This window comes from Ranitomeya variabilis, unplaced genomic scaffold, assembly GCF_051348905.1.
Source record: "Ranitomeya variabilis isolate aRanVar5 unplaced genomic scaffold, aRanVar5.hap1 Scaffold_243, whole genome shotgun sequence".
NCBI lineage: Eukaryota > Metazoa > Chordata > Amphibia > Anura > Dendrobatidae > Ranitomeya > Ranitomeya variabilis.
The window spans coordinates 1-13,601 of record NW_027508000.1 but is presented as its reverse complement, the minus strand read 5'-3'; the positions used below and the strand labels follow the sequence as shown (position 1 = coordinate 13,601).

The window sequence follows — 13,601 nt, the reverse complement described above, 5'->3', positions numbered from 1 at the left end:
GATGACGAGGCCCAGGACGTGGGTGAAGATGGGATGGTTCCATTCCTTATTGTCGGATCCAGAGAGAGTCTTAGGAATATCTGCATGCTCCTGGAATATCGCATGGCATACCTAAGGGAGGTAGAGCAGCTGAGACTTGAGAGACTGCAAGTTAATAAACAGCTGCCAGAAAGGCGAAGAAGATGGCGGCCACTTTCAACCCGAAATGTGGACAAACAAAGGGGTGGAAGTACCCAGCCTGAAGGAAGAGTTAGAGGCAGTGTCTCCTCAGATAGCTCAGGGCTGAGTGACTTAAGGGGGAGACCCGGTAGCGGACGTATTGACAAAGAGTCAGTCCAGACAGCTGGTGACTCAAGGGTTGAAGCCCAAGGCCAACAAACTGACCACTGGGGGCAGGGGTGGCCTATCAAAGGTGACGTGCGTTCCCGGTATCGGAACCCCGGGTTTATGTCATGTGTCCACCCCAATAGGGTTGAACAAAGGGGGGAGGTATGTGGTGCAGTGACCAATGTTACCGCCAGGGGGCGCTGTGTGTGCACTTCAAGATGCACTTGGAGACATAATTGTATTGAAACAACGACTGGTCATGTGATTGATGGACGGTATGTATCACAGAGAAGACTTGTCGCTGTGATGTAATCCGGAGTGTTTGGTAGTCTGCAAGTGTGGACAGACTTTCCATGTGTCCTGGCTGGACACTGCTGAGTGGCCTGGGTGCTGTAGGTCCTGTATGGTCAGTGTTGGAGGCTCCTGGCTGGTGGAGTCATCCTGGAAGCACTGGGAGACCATCGACCTGGACAGTCCGTGTTGAGGACCTTGGACTGATGTGAAGTCAGCGTGTGAACTGGTACTCCTGAGAGGTAACCCCGGACAAGGGGATTGTAATATTTAGCACAGAAGGCTATCGGCTGCATGAACTGACTGAGGGTTGTGATAAGTCCATGATATATAACGCAATGGACTGTACGTCATGTGGTTTATGATGTGTAATAAACCAAATAAGACTGATATGTGTGAGATATTGTGCCTGAAGTGAATATCCTGCTGCCAAGCGAATATTCCCCAACCCACTCAGGTAGCGTATTCCCACAATATATATACCGGTATATATATATATATATATATATATATATATATATATATATGTGTGTGTGTGTGTGTGTCTTTAAATTAGATAGATAGAAGAAAAGCCGGCAATTCATGTACTGTAAAATCACTTGAGGAGCCAACTGGATAGTAGAGGTGGATTACATACAGTAAATACATATAGAATCGATAGATATATAGAGGTCAGTGACAAATACAATTAGTGCAGTGTGTGTGCAAATTACTGTACATGTAACTGATTAATAAAAGATTAATTTTTGGAAAAAAATGGTGTGGGATCCCGCACTATTTTTGTAACCAGCAGAGGGAAAGACGACAGCTGGGGGCAGATGTTTATAGCCTAAAAGGGGGTAATACCAATGGGGCGTCCCAGGCTATTAATATCAGCTCACAACTGTATACTTAGCCTTTACTGGCTATTAAAATGAGAGACCCTAAAACAAATGACGTAGGGTCCCCCTATAATTAATAACCAGCAAAGGCTAAGCAGACAGATGAGGGCTGATATTAATAGCCTAGCACTCGCCCGTATTCTACGGTAGTGTGACGCCGGCCTAACTATTCTTCATAAAATGGCAAAGCATCTTTTCTTCGCAGTGTACCATTCTTCTGTTATTCTTCTGGAAATGTAGGAATAAATTGAAAACTGGATGCTACCATTCCTCTTGTTGAAAATCCATATATCTTCACACCTTGCTACTGTAAAATAAATGATGACAGTGTCACACTGTACGACAAGAAGAATGATTATGATTTTGTGTCAATTTAGTCATAAGTTTCCAGATGGAATAACAGAGGAGTTACAGAATGTAAAGTTCTCAAATGTACAAAACAGATGTTACAATTGCTGACTGACGAGATTATTACTATAGAGCACTATATAAGACCACAAAAGGAAGATGCATTGGTAAAGAGAGGTTCTTCTGGCATGAGTGGGTCATAGGTGCCAGTGTTCTCCTGTCATTCATCTAGACCAAAAATAAAAAAAAGATCACTCGTCTTGTTGGTTGTCCACTTACTTATTGTACAAGACTATGTCTGGTCTCCATACCATGTTGCTCGGAATACGAATTGAATCCAGACCATCATATTCATCTCTGTCCCACGTAAGGTAGGCGTCATACCAACTCTGCCTAATCCATATGTATGCTGTTAATATCTGATTCCGTTCATCCTAAAAGATCAATGAAAAATAAATGTTTAAAAGACTTAAAGTGAACCTGTCATCAGGATTTTGCTAAATAAATTACAGGCATTGTCAGGTTGGGGCTGTTATACTGATTAAAATGATACCTGGGGTGAAGAAATCCGTCTCGTGGTTGTTGTTTAATCTTTGTTTTGCAGTTTTCAGTTAATGAGATTGTCGTGTTCCAGGGCATCCTGCACAGACTAAGCGCATCATCTACAAACAGATACTACTACTCATGCACCGGCGCAATTTTGCAGCAGTAGATTCTAGGAGATGAGAGCGAGAGCACCAAATAAAGACCACCCCAGAGGCTGCCCTGAAGCACGAGAATCTCAAATAAAAAGCATATAAAAATTAAACAACAACCACAAGATGGATTTCATCAACCCAAGTATCATTTTAATCAGTATAACAGCGCCGACCTGACACTGTATGTAGTTTACTTAGGAAAATCCTTATGAAAGGTTCGCTTTAAAGCATATCTATCACCAGAGTTGACAGTACAAATTGCATAAATTAATAAACAGATCTCTTAGATCTGATGAAGCTAGTGTACTTAATTTGATAATCCATATCACTCTGATAGTATATTCCTCAAATTAAAATGCTTATTTTAATATTATGCAGGTAGACTTTCATAAAGGACTATGTAGAAATCATTATGCAGATTTTTTTAAAGTAAGTATACCAGCCTCATCAGGTCTAAAAGATGTGCTTATTAATATGTGCAATTTGTATTATGAAATCTTGAGATAAATCCACTTTAAGTCGTCCATCCACGGGTCATCCTAAGGGCTTGTGCAGACGGCCGTCCATGGGAATTGGGGCCATTATGCTTATGTCACTCTAATCAGATTTTCATAAGAGTTTGAGTGCCAGCATAGTGTGATCTGATTCTTTCAGATGAGAGAATTGAAGCACACTGTAAAGAAGATGGAGAGCAACATTTCTCCATCTTCTTCATTCAGTCAGTGCGTGAAAGTCCAAGTCATCCAAGTGCAGTCCGATGATTTCCACTCACTCATTGACTTGCGTGGCTGAGTGTGATGTGAATATTAGATCAAACTCGGGAAAGCTGCAATTTTTTCCTTGGACTGGCTCTGTCTGAGGAAATAATCGGACATATGCACAGCCCCATACAATAACATTGGTCCGGGTGCGATCGATGTTTTGTCAGATCGCACTCGGACCGATGATACAGTCGTCTGCAGGGCCGGCGTTAGGGGCAGGCAGACTAGGCAGCTGCCTAGGGGCCCCCAGCCAGGGTTGGACATACTGCTGATGGCACTGCTCCGGGGCCCAGAGGTGGAGGGGGGGCCCTGGAGGCAGGCCCGGTATCATGCAGGATCGGGCCCCTCTCACTCCCTCCTGTAATCATGGAACGCCGGGGAGAGAGCGGGGCACGAAGTGCAGGAGATCAAAAAGGGGGCGTGTCATGCAGGGAGAGACGCTGGCCAATGAACGCTTTCCTTACCTCACAGTGACCAGACTGAGGAGAGCGCTCACTGGCTGCCGTCTGTCCTCCTGCATGGCGTGTCCTAATGGTGAGTGCTCACCTACAGTCAGGGGCCCCACAGCACAGCACATAGAGCCATCATGGAGGAAGAGCAGGACTTAGTGTGTGTCTTCTGCTCCCTCCACTGTTCTAATCAGAGCAGGCTGCACCTCACAGAGAAGAGATGGGGGAGGAGGCTCACTGCACGGGACAACACACAACACGGCAGCACCAGGGGGCTGATATCAGTCCTGCCTGCTCTGTGCCCCTTCCCCCACAGCAGTGGGTTCTGCAGCCCTCTCCTGCTGAACTATGTGACCTCATCCAGGGCTCCTCTGATCACCTGTGAGCTGATATCACACATTGGTATGTGTGTATGTATATGCTTGTATGTGTGTGTGTCTATGTGTATGTTTCTATCTGTGTGTATCTGTGTATATATGTACGGTATATGTGTGTATGTATGGTATATTTGTATGGCTGTGTATGCATGTACAGTATGTGTATTATAGTAAACCAAAAAGAAGATGGACTCCACAAGCTAAAAATTACAATTTTATTGAAGAACCATAAAAACAGTACATACAAATAAAGTATATTAATAAAGACAAGATAATAATAAATAAAAGAAAAGCGACACTAGTGCCGCATACATATATATCCTGCTAAAGTATGTGAGATCCAATTATCTTGGATACAAATATCCTAGCAACAATAGCGTGACAGTTCACATATAAGAAGCAGGTACAGGGGGACAATAGGTGTGCACATGAGTCATACAGGACAATAAAGTGCCTCTTGCATATAATGAAGGTAAATCCTAGTGTCAATATGTAAATATAGTAAGGAAAATTCCAAGCACAGTGTACTTACAAATGAAGAGATATATATGCACACGTAGAGTCACCCTGCAGCAGTATGCGGAAGAGGGGAGCCCCGACGCGCGTTTCGCGAATATTGCTTCCTCGGGGGGCGCTAGTGTTATGATGGAAATGAAGCTCTTTATATACAAATGAAATGAATGCTCGGTGTGGTAATGTCGGCGCTAGTCCCGCCCAGCGCCAGCCGGAAGCGGCCGGATCAGCGTCCGACGTCACTCCCAGGCGCCCCCCACTGACGCGCCAGTGGTAGGAGCCGCAGAAGCGACGCCGGGAGGACGCGTCTCCATGGCAACCAACAAGCGCCGGCCGGAAGCAGCGCACACCGCAGAGAGCAGGAGACAAAGGAAGGGAAGCGGCCCTATAAAAGTGCCATGGCACGGCAAACCTGTGCTGAGGAATACACAGACCTGACTGGGTAAAAGAGGAAGTGGTAAGAGAAGAAGATAATAAACGGTGTGCTAATTAAATATACAATATGAGGCATACAAATAAATGCTCAGATGAAATACCCCATGAAACATGGAGCATGTATCCCTACAGTATAGATAATATAAGTGATGGATATAACAAAACATATATCCGTATAAAAAAGTACACTAAGAATAAATATATATACATATATATATATATATATATATATACTCTGAACAGTAAAACATCAAGAATTGACCATACAAGTGATAAAGATAATAATAATGAAAGGTATATAATAAATAATGTCAATCCTATCCAAGGTAGTGAGACATATGCAACATTAAATACGGGTGATGATATAAAATCCATATACTGTAACCGAATCATAAATGAGTGCATATTTTGACAGCTGAAGCATAAAAAGTGGCAGTGCATCTAATGAATTAAGAAAATACAGATATAAGATGCCCATAAGGGCCAGAAAATTGTAAAGTGCATAAGAGAGCCCCATGTGTAGGTATACGTAAGTATATAGATATGTGCACATATAAAGAATATATATATACATATACACCAACACGAAAAATTAATACAAAGGAAAAATGAAGGATGTAATATATAGTAATAAAATCCATATAAGTGTCTAAGTGTAGGTACCCATGTATATATAAGAGTACAGATATAGGATGCCCATGAGGGCAAAAAATGTCCTAATAAAGTGCGTGTGAGTGCCCATGTGTGAATACACATGAACACATATATAAAAATATATATATATGCCAACTAAATAAATTAATACAAAAAATGAGTGAGTATGGTATATAACAGTAAAATACATACGAGTGTCTATGTGTAAATACCCATGTATATATACATATAAGAAAAAATAAAGAGATAAAGAATAAGAAATGCCACTACAATAAATAGGTACACAAAAAAAAAAAAAAAAAAAAAAAAAAAAATGATAACAACGCTTTCAGAGCAGAATTTCCCAGTCAGGAACAGTCGAAGGCCACTCCAGTATGGAAAGTCCATATACGCCTCCATGGAACAATAAGGAAAGACATATTAAAATGTAATCTGTTGAATAAACAAAAGAGATATGAAAATCAAGAAATAAAACAGAGATTAAAAACACTAGACTAAAACCGTTTTAAATAGAAACCAGAAGGAACTATAAAAAACTATAAAAATGGGACAAAACTAAGGACCTCATTGAGACCCTTAGGACGAATGCAATCAATGCGTACTATCCATTGGGCTTCCAACTGGGCAAGACGTTTCTTCAAATCACCGCCTCGTCCATCCATGATGACACGATCAATGCCACGCACTCGAAGCAGCTGGCTATTACATTCGTGTTTTTCTTTGAAGTGCCTTGGTATGGGCTTCAAAAATTCATCTGCCAGTGGATTAGATGCCGCCTTAATGTCGCGGATGTGTTCCAGGATTCTGATACGTAGCTGTCGTGATGTTAGGCCTACGTATATAAGCCCACACGGACATGTGGCGTAATACACCACATAGTCCGTGGAGCACGTGATATGCTGGGTGATACGGAATTCCTTGGATCCATCACTGGATAAGCAAGTAAAGCAACGCTCCAAATTCCTACATGCCGTACAATCTCGGCAGGGAAAGAAACCCCACCTAGGGCCCCTAGAGCCAAAAGTATACTTGGGTTCACAACCCCTGTAGTGACTGTGGGTTAACAAATCCCTGAGATTTTTATTTCTTCGGTAGGTGATGGAGGGTGTATCAGTCAGGCATTTGGAAAGTACTGTGTCGTACTTAATAATAGGCCAATATTTATCCAAGACTTCTTTCATTAGTGTGGAATTGTTGGAGTACGTGGCTATAAATCTCACCTGATTGGATGTTTTTGATTCCTTTTTTGTCTTTAGGAGGTTGACACGATCAATCCCAGAGGCTCTTCTTTTACATTTACGGATTGTTCTTGATGAGTAGCCACGGTCCAAAAAACGGTTAGAAATATCCTCAGCATGTTTTTGGTAAGTTTTTTCCTCGGAGCAGATGCGTTTAGCTCTTAGGAACTGTCCATAAGGGATACTGTTCTTGAGATGTCTGGGGTGTGCTGATGTAGAATGCAGTAAGCTGTTAACCGATGTCTCTTTCCGATGCAGATCGCTTTGTAGCAGACCATCACTGCCCCTATGGATACGCACATCAAGGAAGTCCACACTGTCCCGACTGTAATGGCAGGTAAGTTTTATATTAGTATCATTGGCATTTAGTTCCTCCACAAATTTCTTTAAATCATTTTCAGTGCCCTGCCAGATTGCAAAAACATCGTCTATATATCTAGACCACATAAGTATATTAGACGAAAGAGGTGTAGCATCAGTAATGAAAACCTTCCTCTCCCACAGCCCCAGGAACAGACATGCATAGGACGGCGCAAAGGCCGCCCCCATGGCTGTACCCTGGAGCTGTAGGTAGAGTACTTCCTTAAAAATAAAAAAGTTATGGGTTAGTGCAAACTCCAGCAGGGATAACAAAAATTTACTGAGATAGTCATCCATATCAGTGTTGTTCAAAAAGAAACTAACCGCCTCCATACCATCTGCATGTCTGATAGACGTGTAGAGAGACTCAACGTCTAATGTTACTAGCCACATATCGGGTTCCAAGTTAATATTAGAGATTTTTGATAAGATGTCCCCTGTGTCTCGCAGGTACGATGGTAGTGTTTCAACAATAGGTTTAAGATAGAAATCCAACATCTTACCAATATTTTCAGAGAGACCCCCATTCCCGGAGACAATGGGGCGGCCAGTTGGACACATCAAGTTTTTGTGGACTTTGGGTAATAAATACAGACATGGAGTCCGAGGTGTATTAGGGACCAAGCCATCCTTCAAGTCCTTAGTAATTGTTCCGTCTATAAACGCTTCCTCTACTAGGTCAGATAATTCCGCCTGAAAAATAGAGGTGGGATTAAAACTTAGCCTCCTATACGTATCCCCATCCCGAAGCTGCCGGAAAGCCTCTTTTTCATACATCTCAGTGGGCCACAGCACGACATTACCGCCTTTATCAGCGGGTTTGATAAGTAATTGACTCATAGAGCGTAGCTCGCTCAATGCTTGTCGCTGTTTGCGGGTCAGGTTGTCGTGCTGTGAACCCACCGGGATTTTCTTGAAATCCTCCGTAACCACTCGAACAAATGTTTCAATTTCGGGAAACAAGTTGAGGGGGGGAAAACGTTTAGGCTTGGGGAGTATGAACTTACCCTTGGGTATACCCGGGGAGGATTCCTCACATAGTTCATTTAAAATTGCAATAGTTTCTTGTTCCTCAACAGTCCATTGTGCATTATCTGCATTTTTTCTTTGGTGTAATTTATGCAAAACAAGTTTCCTGGCAAATAAATGGAGGTCTTTCACGGCTGTAAAAAAATTAAATGGTGAGGTGGGAGAAAATGATAAGCCAAGGCTCAATACTTCCAATTGTGCCTCTGTAAGAGTAACAGAAGAGAGATTAATCACCTGTAATTTGGATGACCCCGCCATGTGAGTATGGGGGCGCTTAGAGAAATTATATTTGCGAGTATAGTTGGTACCCTTACGTTTGTTTCTACCCGTGGCCGAAAAACGCTGTATATCCAAAACCTCTGTACTCCCTTCTGCCGAAGATTGGGACGAGATTGAAGAGGATCTGATAGAGGACCGGGGTTTATGCCATTTGTACACTGTATTGGTCTTGAAGTCCTGCACATCCCGCATAAACTTACTAGTCTTGACCTCCTTAATTTCCTTTTCCCAGATAATAAATTGACCATCCAGATCCTTTTTGAAAATATCCATATCTGTAAGACTCACCGACTCGGTGAGTTTCAATTGGAGAGTCTCAATCTCTTTCTCCATGTTATCCAAATTATTTTTATCCATTCCTATCAAAAGGCCAATAAGGGAGCGTGAACACACATTACACGCTTCCTCCCACTTAGAACGAAATAATGAATCCTCCACAGGGAATGAGGGTAAAATTTTGACCCGAAGACCTCTAGGAATCATGTTTTTTGATAAATAACTCTCCAAAGTAGCCTTATTCCACCACGTGCGCATTCGTTTTTTAAGCAAAGATTTTAAATTAGTTTTGATTTCCATAATAGTCCCATTTTCACTCGAACCACTAGGTGTCGCTTCACTTTTGAAAATTGCATCAATATGTGCCAGCCAGGATTGATCCCGTGCTCTGAGATCCATGGCCCTATAGAACAGGTGCTGAAACACACACAAATTAGATAGATAAACCTATAGAGAGGGCGCTGCAGATAAATGCTCAGCCATCAAAATATATAGTAAACCAAAAAGAAGATGGACTCCACAAGCTAAAAATTACAATTTTATTGAAGAACCATAAAAACAGTACATACAAATAAAGTATATTAATAAAGACAAGATAATAATAAATAAAAGAAAAGCGACACTAGTGCCGCATACATATATATCCTGCTAAAGTATGTGAGATCCAATTATCTTGGATACAAATATCCTAGCAACAATAGCGTGACAGTTCACATATAAGAAGCAGGTACAGGGGGACAATAGGTGTGCACATGAGTCATACAGGACAATAAAGTGCCTCTTGCATATAATGAAGGTAAATCCTAGTGTCAATATGTAAATATAGTAAGGAAAATTCCAAGCACAGTGTACTTACAAATGAAGAGATATATATGCACACGTAGAGTCACCCTGCAGCAGTATGCGGAAGAGGGGAGCCCCGACGCGCGTTTCGCGAATATTGCTTCCTCGGGGGGCGCTAGTGTTATGATGGAAATGAAGCTCTTTATATACAAATGAAATGAATGCTCGGTGTGGTAATGTCGGCGCTAGTCCCGCCCAGCGCCAGCCGGAAGCGGCCGGATCAGCGTCCGACGTCACTCCCAGGCGCCCCCCACTGACGCGCCAGTGGTAGGAGCCGCAGAAGCGACGCCGGGAGGACGCGTCTCCATGGCAACCAACAAGCGCCGGCCGGAAGCAGCGCACACCGCAGAGAGCAGGAGACAATATGTGTATGTATGCACAGTATATGTATGTGTATCTGTGTATGTGCAATAAATTTGTATGTATATATGGTATATGTATGTTTATGTGCATGTACATACAGTATGTATATGTATGCGGTATGTTTATACTATATGTGTATATACTGTGTGTATGTACGGTACATGTATGTGTATCTGTATGTACGGTATATGTGTGCATCTGTGTATGCATGGTGTATCTCTGTACGGTATGTGTATGTATGTACGGTATACTGTATTTATGTGTATATGTGTGTATGTATGGTATATGTATGTACGGTATGTGTATACAATATGTGTACATAACTGTATGTGTGTATGTACAGTACGTGTATATGTATGTACGGTATGTGTGTAGGTATGTACGGTATATGCATGTATATGTATGTACGGTATATGTATGTACGGTATGTGTGTGAATGTATGGTATATGCATGTGTATGTATGCTATGTGTATGTATGACAGTATATGTATGTGTATCTGTGTGTATGTATGGTATATGTATGTGTTTGCATATACTGTATTTATATGTGTATCTGTATGCATGTATGGTATATGTAGAGCAGATACCAGACATATTGTGGTTATGTAATCTACTAGATGGTGGCCCGATTCGAACGCATCGGGTATTCTAGAATATGTATGTATGTGTGTATATAGCAGCCACATAGTATATACTGTAGCAGACACGCAGTATATAACACAGTCCACGCAGTATATGACACAGCCCACGCAGTATATAATACAGGCCACGCAGTATATAACAGTGGCCACGCAGTGTATAACACAGCCCACATAGTATATAACACTGCCCTCGTAGTATATAGCAGCCACGCAGTATATAACAGCCCACGTAATATATAGCACAGCCCACGTAGTATATAACAGCCCACGCAGTATATAACACTGGCCACGTAGTATATAGCAGTGACGCAGTATATAACATAGCCCACGTAGTATATAGCAGTGTGGGCACCATATCCATGTTAAAAAAAATAATTAAAATAAAAAATAGTTATATACTCACCTCTGGCGTCCAGCGAAGCTGTCCCGATGCACGCGCTGCTGCCGCCAGCTTCCGTTCCCAGAGATGCATTGCGAAATTACCCAGATGACTTAGCGGTCTTGCGAGACCGCTAAGTCTTCTGGGTACTTTCGCAATGCATCTCTGGGAACGGAAGCTGGCGGCAGCCGCGCACACTGGCGGATGACGGAAGGTGAGAATAGCAGGTTTTTTGTTTTTTTTATTATTTTTAACATTAGATCTTTTTACTATTTCTGTGTGATGTGCAATATGTTAGTATTTGGGGCCCCATTTTAAACTTTTGCCTAGGGCCCCACTTTGTCTAAAACCGGCCCTGGTCGTCTGCACCTGACCTAACCTGTGATTGTTAGTAGGTCCAGTTGATGATCATGTTTATGGGGGCTTCCCAACATGGGAAGCATTTTTGGAGTCTTAGGAGTGCCCTGATGTAATGGTAGGAGATGATGCCTGAGATGGCTCCTGTCTCCAGGTAAACGATTAGTTTTTTTGGTCGTAAATGACCAAGCACTTTTTCGTGATTTAGGGCTCTTTGGTTATGACTTTTTGTTTGTTTTTACTACTTTTTTGTCATGATCCAAAGACCACCTAATGTGTATAGCAGCCTCTGATCCTTTTGCTTAAAGGGGAGATAAGCCAACATGGAGGTTTCTCACAGCGTTTTTTTACCTTTTACCATCTCCACATGAATGGGTGGCCCATAATCAATTGTCTTAGATTTTATTCAAACATCAGTCTTTTTCATCAGTATTCGTATGCCAAAAGCAGGAGTGACCCTCAGGAAGATGTACATGAATTTTGTTCTTATATAAGATCGCAATGCATGGACCAGCCACTGGTCTCTCAACCCAAGCGCCACCGTTTCATATATTTCTATAGCTAAAATTTGGGGCAGGAGAGGTGCAGCAAGTCCATGCATTGGAGCTCCATGCTCTGGCCGAGTTGCATTGACTTCTGCATGGACCCTAAATTCCTCTCCTTGTTTTGGCATACAAATATTGATGCAAAGCAATGTCCAAATACTGAACGTGTAAATAAGCTTTTAAGGACGGGAGCTGCACAGGGAGCATTAGTTATGTAACCTCCATAATGCTATAATTATGTGATCTACAGTGTACATTTATCTCGATGAACAAACCACCCATATAGAGCAACCTATAGAGTTTGGGGGAATTGTCAGTAGATTGATGGACTCCTATCAGAAGTGAAATCACACATTAGCTTCTGCTAAAACACACAACCAACAACAAGGACCATAAATTGTTATTAAGATACCTACCACATCTTTGATCTGAGACAGTGTAATCTGAAGTGTCACATTTAGCGCTCTATCCGTATCTTCCACTGGTCTCAGTGCATTAGAGTACTCGACAAATAAGTCTCGAAATAACATCTGGGCGTATTTTCCTTTTGCTGCTTCTACACCTTGAAAATACATGAATAGGACAGAATATGTTATTTAAAACTATTTTCTACATTATTCTTTTTTCCCCATCTCTACTAGTGATGAGCGAGTGTACTCGTTGCTCGGGTTTTTCCGAGCATGCTCGGGTGACCTCCGAGTATTTGTTAGTGTTCGGAGATTTCGTTTTCATCGCGGCAGCTGAATGATTTACAGCTATTAGCCAGGCTGAGTACATGTGGGGGTTGCCTGGTTGCTAGGGAATCCGCACATGTAATCAAGCTGGCTAATAGCTGTAAATCATTCAGCTGCTGCCATGAAAACTAAATCTCTGAACACTAACAATACTTGGAGACCACCCGAGCATGCTTGGGAAAACCCGAACAACGAGTTCACTCGCTCATCACTAATCTCCACCACTTCTGGGCTTATATCTCTTTTTTGGTAGTGATTTCTGTTCAGGGTGGATATGTTCTTTGAAGGACATTGGACTATGGTCCATGGACTATGTCTGGTATTGAAGCACTCAGGTGGCTAAACTGAAAAACTAAACACTATTTCAAGAAAGAAAAAATAGACCTTTTTTTACTAATCTCATACACCCTATAAAAAATAATGGATCATTCAGTGCTTGCTGCCAATATTGCGAAAGTGATATAGAGATGTACACTGCATTCACATACTGGCGCCAATGTGCATTTTATTGCCACAATCACAGCAATGTCTTGTTGAGGTTTTTTAAAAAATTCCAAAAACTGCACTGCAGCTGCAATACGTGATGCACTAATAATTATGTACAAGCTCTTATCAGTTTATCTAATCAGGTCAACAATCACTTGTTGAATGAGAAAAAGTATCAATCATGTGATTGGATCTTTCGTGTTGGTATGAAAATCATGGATATCAACAGCACATTGTCTTTTGTGTGCAGGAGATGTGCTGTCGATAATGAAGATATTCTTGTCGGTCTATTGATAGACTTGTGTATAGCCTATCGGCGGTTGTTTAACACCCACT

General features: G+C 41.9%; 1 protein-coding gene and 1 long non-coding RNA gene across 2 annotated transcripts in view; one reads left to right on the top strand and one right to left on the bottom strand.

Moving 5' to 3' along the window:
• Nucleotides 1-12,604, bottom strand: part of LOC143789408 (neuronal acetylcholine receptor subunit alpha-9-like) — a 45,324-nt gene extending 32,720 nt beyond the window's left edge. The window contains exons 1-2 of the mRNA XM_077279005.1: nucleotides 12,462-12,604; nucleotides 2,127-2,281 (exon numbers count right to left, since the gene is read on the bottom strand). Of these exons, the coding sequence (XP_077135120.1) occupies nucleotides 2,127-2,281; nucleotides 12,462-12,575 (269 nt within the window). The 5' untranslated portion in view covers nucleotides 12,576-12,604. The remainder of the gene's footprint in view (nucleotides 1-2,126; nucleotides 2,282-12,461) is intronic.
• Nucleotides 4,898-7,311, top strand: LOC143789406 (uncharacterized). Its single transcript, XR_013219178.1, has 3 exons — nucleotides 4,898-5,102; nucleotides 6,991-7,098; nucleotides 7,231-7,311. It is a non-coding gene; the product is annotated as an uncharacterized LOC143789406 (long non-coding RNA).
• Nucleotides 12,605-13,601: the final 997 nt, after the last annotated feature.